The following is a 26,498-nucleotide window of genomic DNA, read 5'->3' as shown; positions in this document are numbered from 1 at the left end:
ATTGATTAAAAACAAACACATTTGGACATTGCAAACTGAAATGATATGTGTTTTTACTTGCATATAGAGCGAGGATTCTAATGCCAGTTGTGAAATGTGTTTTTTCAAGTGTTCTTATTTGTGCTTTTTTTTGAAAGAACAAAGTGTTTAGTCACTGGTGTCCTGAATGTTACCTTTGCCATTTCTTCACAGAAATGTATCTGCATTGAACAGCAAGCATCTCTTCACTTATAAGCTCACTCTTTTTCCCTCTATGTTTACACCGTTTTTTTTTTGTTTTTTTTGTTGCTTCGCCCCATTTAGCCCGGACGTAATGTGTACAGAAGTGCTGTTACGTGTGTGTGGGCGTCTGTGTCTTCTTGTGCTCGATGAGTGCGCTCTTCTCTCCGGTCCTTTCGCCCGAGCTGAAACAGTTGGTAGACCATGTTGACTGCATCACGGGAGATGATGCACCGACGGCGGCTCTTCAACCAGCGCTTTGTTTTTTTTCTGGCCCACTTGCTGATGCCGAGGCTTCGAACTCCACTCGTTCGCCCCGACACGGAGCTAAGCAGATAGTGGGAGGAAAAAAAAAAAAAAAGGGAAAGAGGAGGTGATAAGGAATCACGGTGTGTAGGAGAAGGAGTGATTGAAGCAACCGAGGGCTGCTGGTGACAGGAGGAGTGATCACGTAAGGAGAGGTTCTGGAGTAATGCCGTCTTAGAAAGAAGAGGAGAAAGTGAGGAGGGAACTGGATGAAGGAGAAATGCTCAGCGCCTGCTGCCTTTTATCTGTAAAACATAAAATAAAGTTTCTCCCCAAATATAATGAAAACACAGAGTAAGCAAGAGGAAAACCACAATCAAACAAACATTTATCTTGAAAATTGATTCAGGAGAAATTAGCCTCAACGCAAGTGTTGCATAATGCAGTTGTGCAACTGAAAAATGGAGTCTCTCTGCCACTAAAAAGGATCATTTAGCAGTTTAAATCCAACAATTGAACTGTGGTTGATTTTGCCACAGCAGTAGCATGGAAGGTAAGATACAAATGTATATGAATCTTAATCTTAAGGACCTTAAGTTCACTAATTGTCAAGCACCTTTAAACCACGCTGAGAGAGAGAGCAATAGAATATTTATTATATAGATATACCACAATGATGTAAATAATTCCACACACACACACACACACACACACACACACACACACACACACACACACACACACACACAGAATAGTACTCTTAACACAACAATTGTATTTATGAACAATCAACCCAGAGCTTCAACTGTCTTCCACTTACTCTCCTCACTCTCGTGTGTATTCCAAAGCTTACATGAGCTCACAAAGGTAGTTGTTCTGGTAACACATTGCAGAATGTTTTCACTCTAAACTTGATAATTAGTTTTGTACTGAGAAAACAGATTTTTCTATAGAAATTAAAAGTGGTACTGGTAACCACTTCTTGAAAAAAATGTCCTATTTCCGCCTAAATCTGAAACCTTAGACCATGAAGACGATGCATTGTTGTAAAGAGCCAGCGTTGTGTTGAGCTCGTTTTGCTTTTTGTGACTCTCACACACACACGCAGTAAGTTAAGAGAGGAATGGGGCAGGTGATAACCAGCGTCTGGCTTTGTGCTTTTGAGGAGCAATAGAGGGGCAATTTCCCACTGGATGGGTATTCATAAACAGACGAAACGAGCTGCGCTTTTCTTGGATGGCTTTCGGTTTACGAGCTCTTCCTCCTGGAATAGGGAATCGGCTCGCAGACGGAGGAATTGTTTGCGTTTATTGAAATTTGCCTCTCTGTTGTCTCAGTCTGCAGTTGTGAAAGGAAGCAAACACACTGATATATACACACGTTTTGCAGTGTGTAGAGTTTTGCAGACACACACACAGACACACACAGGCGCCACATGGGTGGGAAAAACAATTGATACTTAGACGCATTAGAATTCTCACTTGAATAATTCAGCAACAATTCCAAAAACTCATTAATTGGAATTCAGATGGCATCCGATCTCCAGTAATCAGCCTAATAGCAGACGTTCTGAGTGTGGCCCACTTCTTTAAAGATATAACAATGGAGCCTTAATGGACGGACTCTTGTTTATCAGGAGAGTGGACTGAGGCTCAATCCATGTGTTCAAGTGTGGGAAGCTGTGCCTATAGCTGATAAGTTTAAGTAAGAAAAGTTTGAATAATAAAAGCTGTTTATTGGGTCCCTTTTGTATCGAAGATCACAGGGCTTGTTGTAGAGTTTTATCATGCACTGCATGGGATATCTAATCTGTGCCTTGTCTCTCTCTCACACACACACACACACACACACACACACACACACACACACACACACTTACACTTGTGTGAGTGAAGCATTAGGGAGGTGACGGCTCTAATTGAGAAATTAGATTTATGCCGTACTTCAGAATTATAATACATTCAAGGTATAAATCCTGTTGTCCTTTACACACAAAATGTGTCACAACGAGGCATCAGGAGCTGAACCTTTGTCCCCTTGTGGGGACAAAGGTTCAATCAATTGGTGCTTATTAAGCAAACATGCATTAGTAAGTCCCATCACATTTGGAAAAAACACCCATGTATCATGTGTAGGTAGGTAGGACCCGTTGAAATCCATTTAAAATATTTTTTAATTATAAAAAAATGAATTGCACCCACAAACCCTCCATTTCTGATCCAGTTTTTTATGATCAAACTTTGTCATTTGCGTCCGTGTTTCATGGAGCCCATGGTTTTGGCCATGCAGAATACAGTTCCAAACGACCTTACATCCCATTAACAACGGCACACCGAGAGTGCCGAAAGTCGAAAGAAGAATTTTTAGATTGTTTCCCCAAACTTGATTCATCACTTTTAGGTTCCACGCGTTGGATTAGCCTGGTATCTGGAGGAATTGAAAGTGCCAAGCTTGAGAGAAATCTCTCCAAAGAAGAAAATGGCTAGCCTTGCAGTTTTCTGTAAAGAACGTATCAAAGCCCATGCTGTGCTGTCAAAGTAGGGATTTCTCTTTCGCTCGGCACACATCACCAACCTAACCACTGCTTCATAGATCCTTCCCCAAGTGTTACCCCTCACACATAGTTCTATTGTCAACGAGTTGTTCGGTTCCACAAACTCATTTTCGGTGTGTTTGCCTCAATCAAGTAGCAGAAATGACTTTAACTATCACAGTTAACACAGTCAGAACAGCTGGTAGTGTAGCGTCCTTCAAGCTTCTCACGTGGAAATGCTTGAATATGGAGGCACTGTGTTTGGATAGTCACCGAGATGCACTGTTTACCTCGTTTCACTTCTGTTCATTCTTTTTAGGAAAACACACCGACCGAAGCGTAATCCGAAGCTCATTGTTGCGCCGTGGCAGATTGGATATTGTCTGAGCTACTGGGCCAGACTACACACTGCACAGTCGATGGGACGGAGAGTACTTTTGTCTCCCCTTTTTGATTATCTTTACAGGAGAATGCATTCATGGAGGAAAATGTAATTGGTTTGGGCTCAATGTTATGGCAGCGACTGTAATAGGAAGTTCATTTAGAGCTGAATTAGACCTGAGACTCCCTCTCCCTGTTTGGTCTGTGTTTGTGTTTGCGTCGGCATCGCTGTAACCGAGTCTCTGACGTTATCGGGAGACACAATTGCCATTCACTCCACATGTTCACCAGAATGACCTCAGATGCCCGTTTTTCAAATGTGATCACCGATCCAGAGTCATTTTGATGTGTGTGATTGACTGTGCTGTTTGTTTGTGTGTGTGTGTGTGTGTTGGCAGCTGGCGTCGGGCATCTACAGCTTTGCGTGCTCCCTGTGGAGCCATCACACCGACTGCTTCCTCCAGCAGATCTGTGCCAGAGATGAGGCCGCGGCGCTCGGCTCGCTGGAGAGGACGCTGCTCTCTCTTAAAGGTAGCGACATTCGCATTCATGCAGACACGACCGCAAAGACATACATAATGCTCACTCCGTATCATAATGCCTTTTTATTTCATGATTCCACCTACAACAAGTTGATTAAGAGGACAGCATGTTAGCTTCTGTGAATATTCATATGTGCTGCTACTTTGTCAAACATCGATTAAGCGGAGATTCATTTTGAATCGGCGTCTATCGTGCATACTAATCCCTCATTCTCTGTCCGCCCCTCTCAGTGCTTCGCAAGTTGACAGTCTTCGGATTTCAAGAGCCACAGCAGAACATGGAAGTGATGGTGAGTCTTGAGTTATTTTAAGGAGCTCTCATGCTTTCTAAAAATGTTTTTTGCTGTCGGTTTGTTTTGAGTTGAAAATGACTCCAATCACAGTGTGCAGTGTGTGCGGATGGCCGGGGAAAGATCGAAAGTGCCTTAAGCCTTGTCTTGGTTCAAAGACTCGACGGTTCTGTATGAGCTCTTCACCCACTCTGTGTGAAGAAAGTCCAACTCCGTGAAACTGTTCATTTCATTTAGTTTAAATCTCTCTGGTTTAGAAAGAAATATCGAAAGCATGTGCCTGGATGGGGTTTAGGTTCCTCATGGCTTAGAGTTAATGGAATCATTTGTCCCAGCCCTGTGAACTTCCTGTTTTGCCATTCAAGGTTTGGTGAAAGAATATCAATATATGCTTTAAAAGAATAATGGCGAAAGATAGATAGATTTCATTTTTAAGATTATTCTTTATGTTAAAGAAACATACCCTTGGATTGAGCTTGACATTTTAATCATAGAAATCTCCAGGGTGTGGCCGGGTACTGAAGTAATAATAATAATAATGAATAGAGAGAGCTTATACACCTGAGCCCAAACAACCTCTAGCTACAACAGTGTTCCTTGAACGCGCTGTGCAGTCATGTAATAATGTAATAAGTTATGGAGGAGTTGAGTTAAGCTTGAGACGACACCTGTGTGGCCTTCAGGGACGTTCAGCCTCAGACTACAGTTCACTGTGTGACACCAGGAAGATCTAATCATTGTTCTCAGTCTGGCAGTTATGCGCTTGATTTATTGATTGATAAATGTCACTGTTGACTGGCGTACACCTGTGTTGAAATATATCTGGAATCATCTGCCACAAAAGCTTGATTCAACACAGTCAAGATAGCTGAGAGGATTTCTTTATACCTTTTTGTATCGTCTTTTATGTTTTGAGGTTTTAGAAAGTCCTCTTTACAAATAGATGTTATTTTTTTTAATGAAGGGTTTGCGAAAAAAAGGAACGTTTTGTACACGGAGAACAAAAACCCTGTACAACGTTCAACCAGACAGACAATTACAAGGGCAGAAAGCGACGATGATCCCTCTGAGCAACAGTTAAATAAGAATAGAATAAAGCTATTTTAATTGGATTGAATTAGGAGCGAGTTCCTGTCTCATTGTCTTTTGCTCAATAATACCCGTAAGAAGCTGGTATTAACGCACGTGTTGCTTTGGTAAACAGAGGGTTAGTGTAGGATCAGCACTATTGTCTTTTGATGTTTCTTATTTTTAAGGCCCAAACTATTTCAAATGTAAATAAAACATTTGGTTTATGAATAATACTGTTTTTCTATGAATAGTTTAATAAAATGACTTATTTAAGGAAGGAGTAAAAACACCAGTATAACAGGTGATTGTAATCTTCTGAACAGTAGTGATAGTGAACAAGAGCGCACAGGGATTACTTTTCAAATAAAGGCAAGGCAACCTGACGACTTCAATACTGTACTAACAAAGAACAGGTAACATGTTGTTCGTCACATAAGAACTCTTGAATCCTTGTTGTTGAAGAACTCTAATAGAATATTGAGAAAGGGAGAAAGAACACATGATTATGGCTTAAAAATGAGGTTTTGCTAGCTTTTGTCAGTTTTTTTTATCGTTATGAATTGTACAATTTTTACTCAACTGGTTGAACAAAATATACAATTTTATACCATCTTTACAGAATTGCTTGGTATCCTTCTGTCATTATCGACTGAATTGATCACAAGTGATAATACAGAGAAGTGTTCTTGACATACAGTACGTACAATCATAGTTCAGTGAGTTGCTACTGTGCTCTCTTTGTCACTCTCTACTCTCTACTACTTTTTGGTTTGTTTTTTTGTCTCAGGCAGGAGTTGGAAGGTACATTTTATGACGTAGAAGTAAATGTGTCGACTGTGCTCCACCATTCGACTAACGAGACGACTCTTAGCTGGCAGGCTGAAGGCCGTATGCTGGTTGGAACGGTCACATTAAACTGTAATTTGCCTCGAGCTGTCCCTGGTTATTCCACATCACTGAGCAGAAAATGGCTTGGAGCTAATGTTTTCTGCTCGGATGTTGATGCTGATATACTCACTACTTCCTACTTTAACTTGTCGATACCACTTTTCATTCATTTTATCCAGCTGAGGGGTTAACACAGAGATATGTCCACTGTAAACCTGGCTTCTTTCTCAATTCTCAGGCCATGGCTATACTTTATACTATTTCAAAAACAATAACTTTTGACCATGGAAGGTTGTTTTAACATCTAACTGCTGAAGGGGAAACCTTCTCTGTCGTCACTCAACTGGTTTAGAAGGCAATCATAGTCCAATATGCAACTCATATTTAATAAATGTGATGTATACATCTGAACACTGAAAAGTAGGGAACCTCTTGTGTCCAGTAGTACAATTTAATCATTCAGGATTTGTCTTTTTTGGTACAAACCATAACAGACACAGTTCATTCATGTCTTCCATTGACTAAACACACACTTGTGTGTAATCACCAGTGTTCACATCTCAACCTGGATTTATCTGCCGTCAGCTTCCATGATCTGGAACAAATGAAACTGAAAGAGAGTTAATTGTTGTTAATAGGAACAGGTGAGGCGAATCAGACGGGGATAATTCCATTTAAATATATGGGATGCAATTACTGGTTTCACTTTAATGAACCCTTTTTCCTGAATAGGACTCATTGATTAATTCAGGTATTCACTACACTGTCACAGGTTAAGCCTTTTCAATCTGGCAATGGGAATCCTCATCCAGTTATCAACTACTCCCTGAGATTTCTTTTTAGTTTAACACGGTCCTTAACGGATGATTTCACGCAACCATTTTTCAAATATGTCATGCGATGGTTTAAAGATGTCTTTCTCTTTTTAGCCGACTCATCGATTAGTTCATCAAGGTGTTGATGGCTTATCATCTGGGTATGCTGCTGAGAAAACTGTTAAAATCATTAATTTTTAAAATATGTTCCAAGATTATTTTTCTTTAGGAAAGCGAGTCTGCAGGTTGTTTACCGAAGAAGTCATTTAGCAACCTGCAGCGAACTGAGTGAACCGATCTACGGGGGAGAAACTGTTTAACTCAGTCATGATCTGCAGTGCATTGGGCCTGAACTGTAACAGTGAATCTTTATAATAAGCCGGTCCTGTATCTGCTAATTACGCATAATGTGCAATAGCAATCTTGCTGTGAATAGGCTCTGGCTTTTCTTTACCATCTAATTTGTTGTTTTTGTAGACTTTCAAGTTCCAAGTTGTTATCAAATACACAATATTTTCAAAAGCAGTCCAAAATCTTGAGTGTGGTTTTCAACACCTTGTAGAGCCTTACATTTAAGCGCGGTGGAACTGCCGTACCAGGCGGTGGTGCAGCAGGTCTGGATACTCTGTGGTGCACCGTAGAAGTTGCAGAGTATCCTGTGGTCCACGTGAACCCAGAGGAACCTGAAGCCGCTGACTCTCTCCAGCATAGTCCCGTTGATGGAGATGGCGGCGTGTCTTCCTCCCTTTCTCTTTTCTGTAGTCCACAATCGGCTCCTTTGTTTTGCAGTGGTGGAGATGGAGGACGTTGTCCCGGCACCAAGATGTCAGGGCTCTGACATTCAGGCCAATGACGTTTGTGTCATCAGCGATCTTAATGAGGGTGTTGGAGCTGTGAACCGGAGTGCAGGAGAGTGCTTGGCACATAGCTTTGTGGGCGCCAGTGTTGTTCAGGGTGGAGGCTATGGTGGTGCCGATCATCACATCCTGGGGTGTCTGCCCATCAGGAAGCCCAAGATCTCATCACAGAGGACGCCGTTGAGCCCCGGGTCTCTGAGCACGATGGCGAGCTTGGAGGGCACAATGGGCGTTGAACGGTGAACTATAGTCTATGAACAACAGTCTCACATACGTGTTCCTCCGGTCCAGGTGGGGGGGGGGGTCAATCAGCAGAGGGCGTTGGTCTTTTTGGGATGAGGACAATAGTGAGCTTCTTGAAACTTTGACCCTCAACTTGTTCCCCCCCTGCGCACCGATGGAACCATGTTGGAAGTTGGATATTTATGGAAGATTTAATGTTTCCAAATGTACTGGAGCCAATGTTTGTGCATTTTATTTTGGTGGTTTTGGATGTTTTATTTCTAGTTCTTTGATACAACATAAATCATAAAACTTGTATGAAAAGATGTGACTGAAGTACTTTTCATAAATTCATCAGTTAAATTTAAAACAATGTTGCCTCCAAATATATGTGAGGGCCCTGACCCACCCAGCTGATATATACAGCAAACTGGCACCATAGTTGTTTGTTTTGCCAGTTGCAAGTTTTTGATTGGAAAAAAAAGAAAAAAAGTCTTAAGTCTCAATGGAAATGCTTGGGTATGTTGTTTTGTTTGCCTTTCCATTGTGTTCTTTGGACCACAAATACAGACTACTAACAAGTCGTGTATATATCCTGACAAAGCCAGTGTCTTCACACTCGACGTGAACCGTCGCCACAGCGACAGCACTGCTGGAGACGCTGAAAATGAAGACCATTGTCAGTTTTTCCCACAGGCTGCCACAGTGATGAATTTAAAGTTTTCTTTTAAAACTAACTTACTTTAAAAATGTGTGGTTTGTCGTCCTGGCTTGGTTGTCAAACCATCACTGCATGGGGTGAAAATAGACATCTCAGTTGATCAGGAACAAAAAAAACCTAGACATTCCTAGACATGTTCTTCATTCTCAGTAGGTCTGTTTGCAACATCCAGGCATTAACAAGCGTCTTTGTGTCATTCCCAAAGCAGTTTATAGATTATTGATTCCAGTTGAGACTAAACAACCCACTGCAAAATCAACCTGAAGCAAAGTCTGTGCATTTATACTCTTAAAGAACACACACACAGCGAAAACATTCACCAAATTGTATTCTCAAATTGCTTCCCACTCTTCTTCCTTAAGATTCTCTCTCAGATTGAACTTGGTTGTTCTGTTGACTTTCTCATCCAGCTTTACAAACTACTGCTCACATTACTGCTGACGCGCGCATTCAATGCCCACTGCACCCATCCTTTTGTTACCACCTCCATCTATTTTGCTGACATTCATTAACTCTTCACTTCATCCTGGTGTATTGTTCCCCTGCTGGGCCACGAGCCTCGCTCCTCTTCCTCTGTAGTTGTCTGACCTTTTCCATCAGGACTTGTTCAGCTGAAAACTTCTATTTTGTGCTCCCTTTTGCATTATTTGTTTTATAATTTCCTGCATGCTCTATTTAAGTATTTTTCCTGTTTTATTTCAACCTCCTTGCCTCCCCCTCCTGTTTTTCTAAATTCCTCCATTAGCCTAACAAACGCCTGCCATGTATCTTGTTCTTCATCGTCTCTCGTGACCCCCCCCTCTTTCTCCACTAGACTCTGTCAGGAGCTTTACTTACAGGCCGGGGCTGTGTGATTAATGGCGCTGCTGTTGACTTTGTGGCTGAACATGAACGCAGAACTAAACCGATTGCATCTCCATCTATCATCTAATTTCCCATGCTAAGCCACGTCTACACCCGGCTACAGAAAATTGATTCTCTTCCATACTGTGTAGCTGACACATTGCTAAAGTTATTCCTCTGTTAATAGATCTGCTTCTGAGCAATACTGATGAAGCAGTCACGAGCGATTCAACTGCAGAAATGTCAGAGATTAAACTTGGTCTCATCTTCTCTTCATCTCTTCCCTTTCAGGGTTTCCTGAATGCAGTGTTTGAGAGGCTAAAACAGTTCTTGGAATGCTGTGAGTACTCGTCTCTCTTTCTTTCTTTTTCCCGGATCTCTGGTCTGAGGCTTCTCCCTTCAGTAAACAAACTCACTTACTGGTGCCTAATATTAATGCTCCTACTTAAGAGACTGTATGGTACACAGACTCCAAGGTCTCACGATAGCGTTGCATGACGTAGGTTGCAAATTTGAAAGCTCAGGCAGAGTCATCCTAAGGCCGTGGTTTTCAGTCTAAGTTAATACACATTAGGTCAAGATTTTTAATTCATGGACTGAATTGATTTTGGTTGTAAGATGTTAGGGTTGGGCCAGTGTAAAAATGTTCAAACCTGTATGATGTCAACCCAAAGACTCGACCAATGTCCTGAATCTTATCCCTAGATGTGGCTCTTGAATGTCGCTAACTTCGGGGCAAACCCCCTTCACAGGAATTACCCTATATTAACACACACTTGGCATGGTAAGGCATTATGTTTTCAGGTTGTCCTTACAACAAGTATATCTGTCCGTCCGTCTGGGTTATTTTCGTGAACACGTTTTTTTTAGAATCGCGTGAACGGTCACCATTGCCTCAGAAAACTGATATGCTAATTAAGACAATTTCACACAAATGTCCAATAGGATGAAATGATGAAGTGATGACATTTTGGACAGACATGGATGTCAACGGCAACATGACCGCTTGGTGGAGGCACACAACCGCGAGGTGGCAATTCTAGTCTTTTTCTGATGTTTTGTCAGTTTATACCAAAAGGAACAATATTTAGTTTTTAATCTATTTTTTTATAACTGTAAGTGCGATCAATTAGCCAAATATTCTAGCTACTTTATTCACTCCTGGTCTCTGGACTTCTGGTCAGACCACCTGATCACTGCGATTACTCTTATAATACAATATAATAAGTGTCTGATTAAGATAGTTGTTCTTCCACGGCTTATTTTGGACATGCAGTTGTGACGAAGTTCATGAGTTCCTTAAAGGCTCTTGGTCATGTCACCTGTTACGTTGTACCTTTCCCTCTGAATGATAACATCAATTTAAAGTTCATTAAAAAAACGTTTCTTCGTCCCTTTATAAAGTTCACGCGGTAGAGACGCCCACTGAGCGACACCCTTTAAGTGGAAGCTGCCCAGTTCAGTGGCAAATATGTTTGCTCAATTTCCCCGTTTTGATTTCACTATCAACGTTCCCCTTTTCTTCTTTTTCATGATAACGCCCAGTGGCTGAGAGATAAGTCTCAGACACAACTCCACAATCTACCACAGCAGCAGATTTTTTTTTAGCCAGAAATATCATCAGCCACAACTATCACTTCCAATATTTACTCTGCTGATGGCAATAGAGACAAGGTCAGGGTCCTGTTGGTATTTGGGCATGGCAGATAGGGGAAATGGCAAGGCAGCTCACGGCCGGGTTGGGGAGAAATATCAGCTCTGCACAGACTGATAAGGTCAGCTATATAAACTGCTGTTTTTGGGGGCAGTCTTTGTGGTCCATTCAGATGTCTGGCTCTCCCCGTTAGATGTTTGTCCTGCAGCCGGGTCAGTCACTGTCAATCACCACGCTGTTGAAAACTTCTTTTTCAAGGTTACACATCTGTCAGAAATAACGAATAGTTTCATTTCCTATCTTCGTTTTTGTTCATCTGTCTCTGTCCGTGTATTTTATTAGCGGGTTTCGCTGGGTCAGGTGTGTGACCTCAGTGACTTTACGCACCATCCGCTTACATATACCGGCTGTCACGCACCCGCAGACAAGGAAACGGCGGCACGGACACAAAGTCAATAAAACGCAACGTTGTTTTGATTTTACATAATGCTTGACGTTAAATGTGAAAGAAGCAAGACAAAGGCAATCTTTGAGCCAGTTCACCTTTTTAATCAGTGTAGTGTCACTGTGAATGAATGTGTGCATAAAGGGGAGAGGAAACTATTGCCCCGGCTGCTCACAAATGATTGCAGGAATGCCAGCGAGCGTTATGGTGCCTGCCGATTTCATCAATGAGGTTGACGAGGAAGTAAACTACATGGGACATCTTTATTGATTCTAGCATCGTGAGTGATTTTTATGGAGCCAAAGTTTTACAGCAGGGCGGCCGAGTCACTCGTGTTCATTTTTAAGTTCTTTTCATCACTGTTCTTTATTATATACGCTGACGTAATGGGCCCGTGGGACTCGCGAAATGGCGGCAAGATGAAGTGGGCATTTGAGGCAACGTTTCTTCAATGTGAAATTGAGCCTGGAGTCGGGATTGGTGTCAGGAAATCATCTGAAATTGAATCATCGGGTAGGTTGGGGACCATGTCATGGGCGAAGCTACGGACCTGTAAATATTTGGGTGGGGGGGAGCTGCTACTGGTGGCTGACTAGATGTGGAGGGTAGTCCCAGGTGACATTGGACGAGGGGGCTGGCAGCAGACTGGTGAACAGCCTTCCTTCGGTTAGTCCTGGCTGGGGAAAAAGGAATATTCCCTTAATGGAAGAGTTAAAAAGCCCCAAGATGTCTGAATCCACCACCTCCGTCATGAAGAACTGGTTTACCTGTGCAGACACAGACATTGATGGATGAACAGTCCAATTGAGGATAAAGCCAGCAGTTAAAGTCTGAAGGGAATGTTGAGAAAGAATAGCGAGGCGGCACCATCACTACTGGGAGCATACACATTAGTGAGTAGTATACATCTGGCCAGTAACTATAAATGATCTACCATTGAGATCAAATTTTAATGTGCAAAGGGATCAGATCCATGCAGCAGGATATTTTCCCACAAATGAGTCTGACTTACCCATCTTCTCTGAATGAGTTGAGGCTTTAAGTAGAGTCTCTTGTAATTGTATTTTATCTGCATGGAGGTGGTGGAGATGATGTAATGCTTTGCTATACCTTGTTTTATGGGGTTTATTGAGTCCTGTACAGTTAAAACGGGTGAGTTTAATGTCTCCCCCGGTAGACAATGCTGCAATGCAAATTAGGTTCGGTCATAGCAAGTAATTGGGTCTGCGATACAAGAACGAGAGTGATGGAAAAAGAAAAGCAAAAGCACATTAAAATACAATAAAACACAATAAAAGTGTATGGTTTACATCTGCCTTATGTTCAACTGCAGTCTTGTTAGCATCACCCCCCCCCCCCCCCCCCCAATCCTTCCTGTAATCTTGCTCCTACTCCTTCATTCCAAACGTTTTTTCTCTTTCCTTTTTCATAAGTCCCATAATAGCTTTGTTGATGGGACGAAACAGACAGCACTTTATTTACACAGATTATTTCTCATCTATTGTGCCTCATCATTCTGAAAAGGTTTCCTCTGAAACGATTGTGACTCATAAAATGTCTTTGTCAACAGCTGACACAGTCCCTCCTCGTGTGGGCTACGTGCAGCGCTCATCGCAAATGACTTCCAGAGAGGAAAGTTCAGACTTTCAATACATTTTGCCGCCTTCCTGCCAGTGTGTCGGCTTTAAAAAACACACCTAACTCACCAATCGTCAGATATTGGATGTTTTTGTCATTTTAAAGTAAAGTGAGAAAGCACATTTCCCAAAATGTCAAACTATTTCTTTGATTGAAATCCAATGGATTTAAAACATAAAATACAATATATTACCAAATTATTACTCTTACTCTCTTACTTTTATTATCAAGTCATATAATTGACATATGAATCACTATGGGGTTTAAATAACTAAGGACCATCTCTATTTTTCCAAAGGATGATACTTGCCTGTGGATGCTGCACGCTGAGAATACTTCTGCTGTTAAGTAACACTACTCCGGCTGTCTTTGTGTTTCAGCTCGACAGGTTGGTCCAGACAGCACATGCAGAGAGAAGCTGCAGAAGATGATCATACTGTACACCAAAGTTGTGAGTTGACTTCTATATCTAATTATATAGCAAGGAATCTCTGTATGTTTCTATGTGGGTTTATGTCCCGTTAGCACTGGCGGCTAGTAGCCGTCATTATGTTGAGAGCTGTGTCACTGACGGAATCATAGATATGCTCGGAATTCCTCTTATAGCTTGTTTAATAGTAAAACTATAAATACCACGTAGTTGTCATTTTTATATTTCGGACCGATTAACAAATGTTCATCTTCCTCCTCTCCCCTTTTCTATGTTTGTCCTTCTTCTTTTCCTCCCCTCCGTGTAGTTGTTGGACTTCCTGGAGTACCATGCATGTGCGTTCATACCCCTGATCCAGCGCTCCCTGGAATTTGCCGTCAGCTACTTGTTCACGCCGGCGGGGGAGGGAGTGACCTTCGAGCGCTTCATTGTTCAGTGCATGAACCTCATCAAGATGATTGTGAAGAACGATGCCTACAAACCTTCCAAGAACATCGATGGTAGGTCATGAGGGCCGCGGGGGAAGAGGAGGAGCAGGAAGGGGGGGAAAGAGATAAAGGATGAATAGAGCGACAACACAAGGGAGTAAACTACATGGTGGGCGAGTGATGAAAATTGCATATTTGAATGAGAAGAAGTGAAAGTAAGGCAATCATCATCCGAAAGAGACACTAGCTCTGGCGGTGTTTTGAAGAACACTACGCTGTAATACCATCATTGGTACCTCACCACGGCTCATGTTTATTTCAAGCCTCCAGTGCCTCATTAGCCATGGAGCGCAGCGCTCCGTCTTTGTTCTGCCGGCTCGTACGGTCTCTTTGGTGTGCCTGCATTGAAGCTCTTTTCTCCGAAGCGAACCGTTAGTTGACAGAGAGCAGAGCCATGTTTTTTTTTTTAGGGTTCTTGAGCTAATGCTTCGGTGTCATTTTCAAAGGTTTGAGTGTGCCGCGGCGGCTGAGTTAAGTTGGACTTCAGGTTACCTTTCCCTTTCCAATTTCTAAACAGGAAAACAAAAGTATTTTGAGTAGCAGTAGTCAATAGCTAAAGGGAAAGTTGAGCCTTGACTGACTGAGCTCAGAGCAGCCATCTGACTTATTCATTACGCCCGTGCTGTCAGTCAGGTGGACTGACAGGAGGACCCGTGTGTGTCTGAGAGTATTCGGACAGGAAGCTCAATACTGTGCAGAGTAGTGACGTGGAGGTCAGGGGCCACGGGTGAAGTGGAGGTTTGAAAGTTTCACAGAATGCAATCTGTTGGTTTGGGTATTGGTTTGGCCCAGGAAGTCAAATTTCTTATTTGCTTTATTTCATTTCAGCACTGTTTCCCCTCTTAAAATGCTCAATGCATTTAGACTGTTGAAATGAAAATTCTTTAATTATCCACTTTTTTTGTAATTGAAAGTAAAAAGTGAGCAACAGAGGCAAAAGTAATTTTAATTACAAATCATAATAGATTGTATAATGTTAAAGTTACCATGTAGACTGCAGAGGATTAATCAAATGCTCCTTTTTAATCACCCATTTCTAACAAAGGCTATTGCCTGAAATACAGACTTTTGAGCATGCAGTGTACTTCTGTATTTAGATATCCTAAGTATTAAGTGTACTTTGTACTGATCATTTTGTTAATGCGGTAAATTCCACCAGAAATTAGACTCAAAGCTTTGAAGTAGACTCTGTCGCTCGGCAGACTTCTTGTTTGAGAGATAATAAAATATATTTCTTTCCCCTCTTTTCCCTCTCTCCCTCCTCTCCCTGCACCCTGCCGCCCTCAGACAGTAAACCGGAGAGTCTGGAAGCTCACAAGATCAAGACGGCATTCTTCACACACCCCACGCTGACAGAGATTGGACGCCGGCTCGTCTCACACTACTTCCTTCTCACAGAGGAAGAGCTGGCAATGTGGGAAGAGGACCCTGAGAGCTTTGGTAATAACACATCCCCCAGACACGCAGGCTGAATCCAAATGTGCAGACTTATCTGGGCCCGCAGACTGGCAGCGTTAACAGGCATGTGCTTGGGAAGTCCAGAATAGCGAGGGTCGGCCAGTTCTACAATCGGCGAAGTCAGCAACGTCGCCCTGGATGCAGGCTTTACCCGACTTTATTGTGTAGCGGTGATGCTGTATTCATGCATTGAGGTTAGAGGTGCTGAACACATATATATATATATATATATATATATATAATAGCCTTAATAGTGATTTCTTGAATTGTGACTTGTATGGTTTTCATTCAACTTTTGACCCAACATCAACCATCAACAGTGTTCTGCGCCTTTCACACAGAAAGCTGAAAATCATTATTTTCAATGGCGGCTTTTTTCGCTGCGAACGTTCGACCCGGTTGAACCCCATATGCGTCGATCACAACGGGATCCAGGTGTTCCTGCTGCCGCAGCCTCAGCTATGACCTACAGAGCAACATTCCCGAATAGATAACAATTTGTCATCTCAGAATAAAGTTTTAGACACCCAGACAGCCACCCTTGTGGGTTATGCTCTACATGGGACACCAGCCCCTCACACCTCTCTTCTCTTCTTCCAGCTGTTGAAGAAACGGGTGGTGACTCATGGAAATACAGTCTACGGGTGAGTGTAAACACACACACACACACACACACACACACACACACACACACACACACACATGCACAATACAAAACTATATTCGTTACCTGATAAGAGAGGGGAACAAGAACTCACACAGAGGTCCTCTGTGATTTGAAGTACTTTTGTGTTTGTAAGTGATGCCGGTTGAGCACACAGTCCTCAACCATTCCCACAAAAAGAGACTTACAGCAGCGTGTCCTCTCTGGTACCACTTGCTTGACAGCGTCTACGAACTGTGAGAAGAGGAATGTTTGAAATGCACCTCGTATGTCCCCTGTGTTTCAACCAAAAATGTCTAGTTTGCCAAGATTAAAGTTACAATTTTGTAACCATAAACGTGTAACTGATAGAACCATAACAGCAGAAGATATTGGAATTGTGATAATACAACCTCTAGTGTTTTTTATTTTTTTTTTAGTGTGTGCTATATTTTTTAAACATTAAAAGTGTTTTATGTGGTGGCACAGAGCAGGCAGTTGATCATAAAACAGCTCGCGGTCCCCCGGGCTTTCCGTCCGCTCTGTGTCTTGTTCGCTGGCACAGACTCGTCTTTAGCTTTTCGTGACGTAATCTCTGATTCAAGTCGTATTATTTTCTGTCTTCCCCTTCTCTCTTCGTGTTGAGCCCCATCCATCCACTTTCATCATTAAGACAAACATTGTTTTTGAGTACAGTAGAGCATTAAGTCAGTGATTGTTGTAAAAGTTGTTCATTTAAAGCAGAAAATAGCTTGTTAGTTGATCAATTACTTCACAGATAGAATTCTCAATAGAAGACACTGAGCTGGTTTTAAAACTTTTCTTGCTTTTTATTGCATCAGCTTTTTTTGTCAGTGTTGGCTGATAAACAATTTTAAAGCTAGAAACACCAGCAGCCCTATTAAAAGTGATTTATTTTCAAACTAGTGGAGTGGAGCAGGCAGGAGTTTTAAATAGTACTCTCTCGTAGTACATGTTGCTTTCTCACACATTAAGTATTTAGTTCAGACTACGCAATGGAATTAGTAACGTAGTAGTGATCACATTCCCTAAAGCTTGGAAGCTTGCAAAGAGTCGCGTCGACGTCTCCGCACAAAGACGGGTTAATTTAAGTTTACATTTTGTCCGAAACATCATGTCCGCCCTGTTTTCACCTTCGTTGTTGGCGCATTGCGGTGCTCGGGATGGTTCATTGATCGAATGTCACTACGCATCTATTCCTCCCATGGTCACCAGCTCTAATGGCTGATTATAGATGACCTCCCCCTATCAATATCACCACCTGTCTATACCTCTATAAGGGTTCCTGTTTGTCTTAAACCCGTTGGAGGCCGGAGTGACCTCGTAGAAGTGTCATCTGACCCACTGCCACTGTAGGGCGCGCAGCATGTATTAATGTGTTGGCTCAGCCCATGTTGTCAGGTTTCTTGCAGCTTTGTTTGATATGGATTTTCTGGTGATTGCTAAAACCAATAAACTACTGAAGGCGGAGAGACGACCATTTCTCTATTTAAGTGCACACAAACAAAAATCCCCTTCACATTGACTTCTGTATTGAACCGGGAGCTAGAGGCAGTGTTTGCCGTTGTTTCTCTGTGTTTGTGCATGAGCCTCTTTGTATGAAATGTCCTCTGTGTATATAGATGGTGTGCACTGACATCCCTTGTTCAACCGAACTAAAGCGGGCCGCTGGGAATGAGGAGAGCTGGGAGAAAATACTAAATGATGATACTTGTGATGACTTCCGCATACAGTGTACCGCCGATTCTGCTGATTAATCGTCCCCCCCCTTCTGCTCTTTTCCCTCTCTTCAGCCCTCTGCAGAAGTATTGTTCCTGGATATCTTCCACAGCTACAACCAGACACTGATACCGGTGCTACTGGACATGGTTCAGAATCTCCAAGGTCAGTTCAATGTCAATTTCAAATATTAATTCTTGCCAAAAGCAAAGTCTGCTCTCTTTTCTGCAAACCCTCTAAATGCGAGGAAAACATGTCTCCACTGCCAGTTTATTAGGTACGCCGAGCTGCAACTATTGCTTTCAAATGTCCCGCATTAAATCTCACCTTCTTAAAGTTCGGTTTATGTTAAATCTGTGTAGATTCTAATGATGTGGTGGTTTTGGAGGCTGTTGGATTTTATTGTGATATACCGAGTGGTCTTTTAAATTCTTGTCCACCCCAATGACATCATGAAAATATGTTTTTTTTTCCCAATCTACTTCATCACATTTTAATATTTAATTCATTTCAGTGTTGTCTTCATGCATTATTCAGAATATGCAAAGTGCTGTAAATGGCCTTGCGCTGCACACATGGTATGCCATCGGTTTCCCTGTAATACGTAATGGGCTTCAGATGTCCGACTCCGTTCCCCTCGTGGAATATAGCCCGGCCTCAGAAAAGTGATACATATTTCATGGATCAGAGAACAGTAAAGGGCGAATCTTAGGTTCGCGTTGCCTTTAGCGGTCCCAGTATGAATAGCATTCAAGCTAGAGGCCTGACAGCACCTTCAAGATCCCTGTTGACAACCCTCCACCATTAACACCGCTCACAATCCTCTAGTCACACACACACACACACACACACACACACACACACACACACACACACACACACACACACACACACACACACACACACACACACACACACACACACACACTGCCACTGGTCCCCTGGTCCCCTGGTGGCACTGGCATGTAGTTCTTGTTCTGTTGCTGAATTAGGCGCCGAAGTGACAGATTGGAAATGGGCTCTGCTGGAGCAAGGAAGGCGTCAGATTGGTGTAATTCTGTGGTTGAAGGGAGGCAGCTATTGATTTTTTTTGAGAACTGAGTTTACAACGAGGACTAATAGAGAGCGAGGAAACAGACCAGTGAAATGATTGAGACAAGACTGATATGGTGAAATCCGGGCCGTTTTACGGTCGCATCTGCGTTGTGATGCGGTCACCGGGTCCATCGCATCACACAGATCTTTACCGTCGACAAACATTTGGGCTTGCGTTGCACATTAGGATGATCCGTAAAGTAACCCAGATTACGTGTCCGTCTTTGCAGGCCCGACCAACGTGGACGACTCGGCTCAGTTGCTGATGAAGGATTCCGGTGAGTGGAAGCGTACCGGGTGTATTTAATGGCTGATTTGGACTCATAAGAAGAGTGTGATTCTGCTAAAATGACTCTTTTTATCTGAAACACCAAATGTGAATGTTGTTAAACTTGCTTTATTATTACAATTCTCCAACCACAATATCAAACAACAGATGGAGATGAGTAAATTGAGAGTTGAATAAAGAGAGCCACAGGGCGCATACCAATCATTCCAGACTAAGATAATAAGACTGAATCACGACGTGACAATAATAACCGTACCAAGCGATTTCCCCTTTTTTTTTTTTTTTTGGTTTCATTTTCATAATGTAATCCATTCTTGCTATACTGCTCTCTCACCCACTTAATCTCTCATGACCGTGGACATCTTGTTTCCCCCCCCCCCCCCATCTTTTCTCTGTCTCACCCCCTCTCTGCTTCTTTTTTAGTATTTATAACTGTGTGGCAGGTCAGGGCTCCCTCTCTGGTGCTTTTATGGCATACACAGCTAAATCACAGGCAGTTGGGATTGCCCGCTATTAGGGCCTCTGTTAAAGCCAGATGCCCACAGAGAGAGAGAGAGTGTGTTGATGAACCTGCAGACACCGCTGGATGATGAAGCTGTGCTGTGGCAGCAGCGGTGATATATAATTCTGACTGTGAGAGTTAAAGCTTGGCTGAAGCGCCAGAGTGCCACTTAATAACAGCAGGTGCTGGTTTGTTAATTAGTCAATAATTATAATGGCGCTAGTTCACTTACAGACTTTGACCTTAATTATTCTGCCGTACGTTTTTTTTTTTTCTGAACACCCCAGTTGAACATAGAACTGAGCGCGCTTCAATGAGCTGAAGACCTTAACAACCACATTAAGCAAAGCAAACCTATATATGCTGTAAGGACATTCGTCATGTATGATAGACGGTGCTACGTGACGGCCGTATTTGCTAAAAAACAAAAACAAGACCACCTGCTCGGATCCTTTTTATAGCTAAAAAATGCTGCTAACTGGCGTTCAACCAAGGGTAAACCAACCCTGTAGCAGTGCTTTTAGACATCCATGAGGTGTCTACATATTTTTTTTGCAGTTTGTCATTTTAATGCTCCACTGACAGCAGAATTAACTTCCTCTTTCTAAGATATTGTACATTAGAAGGAAGTGTATTTCAGTACATTCAGCCCTCTGAGAGGCCGTTTTGGACGACTAGAACACGATTGAAAACGTGGGAACATCTCATTTGGGGGAGCCGGACTAACCAGAAGATAGCCATGCTTATGACCTCTAAGAGAAGCTAAACTGTTACAACTAATACAGGACTCTCTCCAAGAAATGCATGTTGGTTACACATTTCCTGTCGGTTTTATTAACCTTTTAAATAGTAACCTCTCAAAGCTTTATTTTCTCCTCTCTTCCCTCCTTCTCTCAGAATCCATTACTTTTAAAGAGGAAATAAAAACAGTAACGGGAAGCATCTCTTCCACTTGTATGGCTTCTGTCCCTTTATCTGTCTATATCTTATTGTTCTCATCCTGTCATCTCATCTTTTATTCTCTGTTGTCCTTTAAGTGGCCTCTACATTTACTGTTACATCTGCACAGACTCACACACATAATCTATAATGTATAACCATCGTTATAATATAGAAATGTATGCCCATGGTATCATAAATTAGGGAATGTGAGATGGCTGAACTGTATAGAAGTAGCCCCAGAGTAACAGGATTTGCCGCCTTCATCCCTTTCCTATCATTTGGACTCTTCGTACTTTCATGCAAAGTTAAGCTGTTCAGCTCCCAGCTAAACATGAAGCAACACAGTCCAACCGCCGGCTACTCGATCAATGCAATGTTTAGCTCAGTTGAACCCACATAAAAAAAGTCAAACTTTAAATAGTGAAATGAGACCCGTCAAGTGATACATTGTGTGATTCAAAGCATTAGACTCTCAGACATGAAGGTCCTGTTGGGGCAAAATGCAGAGATTTCCTTTAAGCCAATAACACGACGATTTAAGTTTTGAATTAAATGTTCTGAGGCTCATTTCGGAACCATAAGCCATCTTCTTTTTAACAGTTATTGTACATCTTTTTTGAATCTCTCTCTGAACTGCTCATATTCTGTTTGTTTACTGCACTTTTTAGAAGTTCAGTGTTCCCCGTGCTTCTGTGACTAAATGATAGTGACTCTTGTTGTGGTTGTTTTGTCCGCAGTATACAACGCAGTGGGACTGGCAGCCTATGAGCTCTTTGACAACGTCGACTTTGACCAGTGGTTCAAGAATCAGCTTCTGGGGGAGCTGCAAGTCGGCCATCACAGGTAGCGTGTTAACATGTCTTTTGAAACGTTCACACATTTTGATTTTAAATGGACTTGGCAGGTTATGGCATTTACAGAGAGCGCCTTTCTAGTCAAAGCACTTTACGCTTCACGTCAACATTCGCCCATTCATTGCACAACAATACACTGATGGCACTGGCTGCCATGCAAGGTGCCAAACTGCTCATCAGGACTACACGCACTCACACACCGATGGCTCGGCCCTCTGGGCCAATTCGGGGTTCGGTATGTCGCCCAAGGGCACTTCAACACGCAGACCGGAGGAGCCCGCGTTCGCTCATCCTCCACCTGAGCCTTAGCCGCCCCCTCAGCATCTTTCATTTTATTCCCTGTCATGATATTTTATGTTCACAAACTAAGGAATCATAAAACTTTTTACTCACGATCAGATACCAGCTCGAAGTGGGAGAGAGGCGGACCAAATACGCTTCTCAAGCTTTTTAATGTTGTTTTTTTCATGCGTTATAAATAATCCGAGTTAAGTCGGCTCCTCATCTGATACGAGTCTCAAACAAAAATGTAATGTGATAGTCCTCCCTGAGGAAGGTTTGTATAGTGTGGTTATTGATTTGAGTTGAACTGTTCAGGTGTTCTTTATTTCCCGTGGCCACTTGGCATGCGGTATGATTTCTAAACGCATCGTCCTCAGGAAGGCGGTGACTCTTTAGTGCATTTTTCCTTACTAATGTTATCGATGCTCGAAGCGATACTGGTGAGACCTGAGCCAGCTCGGCAGTTTTTTTTTTTTTTAAACAGCTGTTTGTTTTACTGCGCGCGAGCTCCCGTTCAGACATTAGTGGCGTCTGATGCATTGCTGAGGTAACACACTCCTGTCAGTGTAACTCAGGCTAATTGACTATTAACTTCTGTCCAGCTATTGATTACTGTCAGCAAGCACAGTCAATGCGTGCCAAAAAAGGCTCGTAAGCAGCCCACTGATGCTCGGAGTCGATGTCTGTTGTGGTCACATTAACAACTGCTGCTTATACTTGACCAATCACTCCAGCAGCGGTCGGACGTACGTAGCGCCGACGCATCGGCATCGAACGGTGACACAAAGTCTACAAACCTCATCGTGGGTCTGAAGACCGTCGGGTGCAGTAAGAATAAAGAGTGAGCTGACGGATGACCGCGTCTAAAAAAAAAAAAAAAAAAAAGAAAATGATGGGAAAGAGGGAGAGTGGCCAGAGGGAAGGTGTTGACAGCGATATGGAGAACAAAAGAAGTGCCCTGCTCACGCAGACTCCAAGACGATCAAAACAAAAAGCCCAGCAGCACTCGAAAGGTTGGCCTCTCAGGTTACTGCTGACGTCAGCGCGGCTCTGCTCCCACACAGGGCAGGTGCGAATATAGCCTCCACTTTGTACCTGGTTCCCTTTTTTTTGGCTTTGGTCTTTTTCAAGTTCGCCTCATCTGCAAACTCATGTTTTCCCTCTTTGATATTCAAAAATGTTGATATTTTTTTTTATGTGTTTGAACAAACCGTGACTAGGAATGTCAGTAAGGCCTCCACTTAAAGTAGGACATGTACAGAAATAAAACCAAAGGAGCAAACGGCACAAACACCACACCTCTGTTTCTTGTGCTCTAACACACTGCAATGCAAACACACACACACACACACACATGCATTTATTCATTCTGCTCCCCCAGTAACAAATGGAAATGAATAGAGAACTTAAAGTAGAACAGTGAAGCAATAATCACAATTAAAAAACCACTCAAGATCCTCTTTTTCCCATAATTTCTCTTCTTCTGCTGTTGCTCAAAGATTGCAAATTCACACATTTTTTATTAATTATAAGTCCTTAGATTGTTAACTAGCAAAGCAGTGTAAACATGGAAGCACAGTCCTGAAGATGATGTCTTCCCACTAAAGAGCCTACTATGATAAAAATGATCACAAATGTAGTTGTGTAGTAACAAATACACTTGCCGTGTTGATGTCATCAGATGCAACAGTCTGGCTCCAGGCAGCCAGTGGCTAAACAGTTAATAGATTTGTGCAAGATAAGCACATTGTTGGTTTTAGTCTCCCCATTGAAATTCATTAAAAGATAACTCAATCCTTATCCGTTAACTGGCAAATAATGTCTTTTTAAAGCAACAGAGAGGTCCTTGTGTGATAACCTATTGCTTTGTGCTAAGAGGATTGTCTTTAGGGCGGTTGTATAAATGACAGCAGATAAACTTTTCAACTCCCATTGATTCCTCTGCTGTGGGCTGCTGAATCAGGCCGTGTTCCTCATACAGACTTGAGATGTTCACGGTCTTTTCAAGAAGTCCTCTGCAGTGGGAATGTAGATTGAGCGTGGCTTATTATTCAGCGTTGGCGATGGTGAGTGGAGTTTCTTCATTCTGTGGCAATCAGAGGCTTGTATTTTTAGTCGTCTGTGTGTGATTGTGTGTGTGTGTGTGTGTGTGTGTGTGTGTGTGTGTGTGTGTGTGTGTGTCTGCATACTTATGTTCGCCTTTTGCGTGCCTGACATCACGCTGTCGGCCTGTCATCGTGTTTAACATCCTGTCACAATTCAATATCTCGTTCTCAACTCCCAGTGGAATGCATTTACTCACGAGAACATACTTCCTCAGACATTTGACCCAATTAAATCCCTACTGGTCAGATATACGACGCTGTAAAGAATCACTCCATCAATGTCCGTACAGGGAACCCAATCGTACAGAGAATAAACTGGAGGGGATCATCACCGGGGCTTTATGTGTTGCTGTTATTGATCTCAACGCAGCTCAAGTCTCTCTGCGTGTAAACGGCAACGTCACCCAGTAAACAAATTAACCAGCGACCTCCCTCCCAGCCTTGTTCCTCTCAAAGCCCATGTTTCCACCCCACATGCTGCAATCCATACACATTCAAATTAGAACCATTTGTAGGCTCTGCAGGTCTATTTGATTCGTTGGGAAACTGAGCTACACATATATGTACAGTTGTGGTCAAAAGTTTACATACACTTGTAAAGAACATAATGTCATGGCTCTCTTGAGTTTCCAGTTATTTCTACAACTCTGATTTTTCTCTGATAGAGTGATTGGAACAGATACTTCTTTGTCACAAAAAACATTCATGAAGTTTGGTTCTTTCATGACTTTATTATGGGTTAACAGAAAAAGTGATCAAATCTGCTGGGTCAAAAATATACATACAGCAGTGCTAATATTTGGTTACATGTCCCTTGGCCATTTTCACTTCAATTAGGCGCTTTTGGTAGCCATCCACAAGCTTCTGGCAAGCTTCTCGTTGAATCTTTGACCACTCCTCTTGACAGAATTGGTGCAGTTCAGTTAAATTTGATGGCTTTCTGACATGGACTTGTTTCTTCAGCATTGTCCACATGTTCTCAATGGGATTTAAGTCAGGACTTTGGGAAGGCCATTCTAAAACCCTAATTCTAGCCTGATTTAGCCATTCCATTACCACTTTTGATGTGTGTTTGGGGTCATTGTCCTGTCGGAACACCCAACTGCGCCCAAGACCCAACCTTCGGGCTGATGATTTTAGGTTATCTTGAAGAATTTGAAGGTAATCCTCCTTCTTCATTATCCCATTTACTCTCTGTAAAGCACCAGTTCCATTGGCAGCAAAACAGCCCCACAGCATAATACTACCACCACCGTGCTTGACGGTAGGCATGGTGTTCTTGGGGTTAAAGGCCTCACCTTTTCTCCTCCAAACATATTGCTGGGCATTGTGGCCAAACAGCTCGATTTTTGTTTCGTCTGACCACAGAACTTTCCTCCAGAAGGTCTTATCTTTGTCCACGTGATCAGCAGCAAACTTCAGTCGAGCCTTAAGGTGCCGCTTTTGGAGCGAGGGCTTCCTTCTTGCACGGCAGCCTCTCAGTCCATGGAGATGCAAAACACGCTTGACTGTGGACACTGACACCTGTGTTCCAGCAGCTTCTAATTCTTGGCAGATCTGCTTTTTGGTGGTTCTCGGTTGACTCTTCACCCTCCTGACCAATTTTCTCTCAGCAGCAGGTGATAGCTTGCGTTTTCTTCCTGATCGTGGCAGTGACAAAACAGTGCCATGCACTTTATACTTACAAACAATTGTTTGCACTGTTGCTCTTGGGACCTGCAGCTGCTTTGAAATGGCTCCAAGTGACTTTCCTGACTTGTTCAAGTCAATGATTCGCTTTTTCAGATCCATGCTGAGCTCCTTTGACTTTCCCATTGTAGCGTTTGTGGGCGTTTGTATCCAATGAGCCCTATTTAAATGGCCTCAGAGAAGTCACCAGCTGTAGTCACTCATAATCACTCACAAGAAGTTAAGAGGCCATGCTATGAAGCTCATTTCATTGACACAACTTTCTACGTCACCAAAATTGCTAATTCATGTTGCTGTATGTATATTTTTGACCCAGCAGATTTTGTCACTTTTTCTGTTAACCCATAATAAAGTCATGAAAGAACCAAACTTCATGACTGTTTTTTGTGACAAAGAAGTATCTGTTCCAATCACTCTATCAGAGAAAAATCAGAGTTGTAGAAATAACTGGAAACTCAAGAGAGCCATGACATTATGTTCTTTACAAGTGTATGTAAACTTTTGACCACAACTGTATGTATGTATGCGGCGTATTCACCCCGGTGTGACACCGTTACAAATACCTGTTCCATACCACGATGGAAAGATCAGTCACAGTCTGTGGCAGTTACTCAAC

At 42.5% G+C, this 26,498-nt stretch overlaps 1 protein-coding gene across 1 annotated transcript in view; it reads left to right on the top strand.

Annotated features, from left to right (window-relative positions):
- Positions 1–26,498, top strand: part of ipo11 (importin 11) — a 63,403-nt gene that overhangs the window by 14,138 nt on the left and 22,767 nt on the right. The window contains exons 6-15 of the mRNA XM_068703496.1: positions 3,778–3,910; positions 4,153–4,211; positions 9,920–9,968; positions 13,746–13,816; positions 14,103–14,295; positions 15,571–15,723; positions 16,342–16,385; positions 18,199–18,289; positions 19,450–19,497; positions 21,690–21,795. Coding sequence (XP_068559597.1) covers positions 3,778–3,910; positions 4,153–4,211; positions 9,920–9,968; positions 13,746–13,816; positions 14,103–14,295; positions 15,571–15,723; positions 16,342–16,385; positions 18,199–18,289; positions 19,450–19,497; positions 21,690–21,795 — 947 coding nt within the window. The remainder of the gene's footprint in view (positions 1–3,777; positions 3,911–4,152; positions 4,212–9,919; positions 9,969–13,745; positions 13,817–14,102; positions 14,296–15,570; positions 15,724–16,341; positions 16,386–18,198; positions 18,290–19,449; positions 19,498–21,689; positions 21,796–26,498) is intronic.

The sequence above is a fragment of the Cebidichthys violaceus genome, unplaced genomic scaffold (assembly GCF_023349555.1).
Source record: "Cebidichthys violaceus isolate CVI_PGR_0920_01 unplaced genomic scaffold, fCebVio1.0.p SCAF_9, whole genome shotgun sequence".
Taxonomy (NCBI): Eukaryota; Metazoa; Chordata; class Actinopteri; order Perciformes; family Stichaeidae; genus Cebidichthys; species Cebidichthys violaceus.
This window is presented reverse-complemented; position numbering and strand designations above follow the sequence as displayed.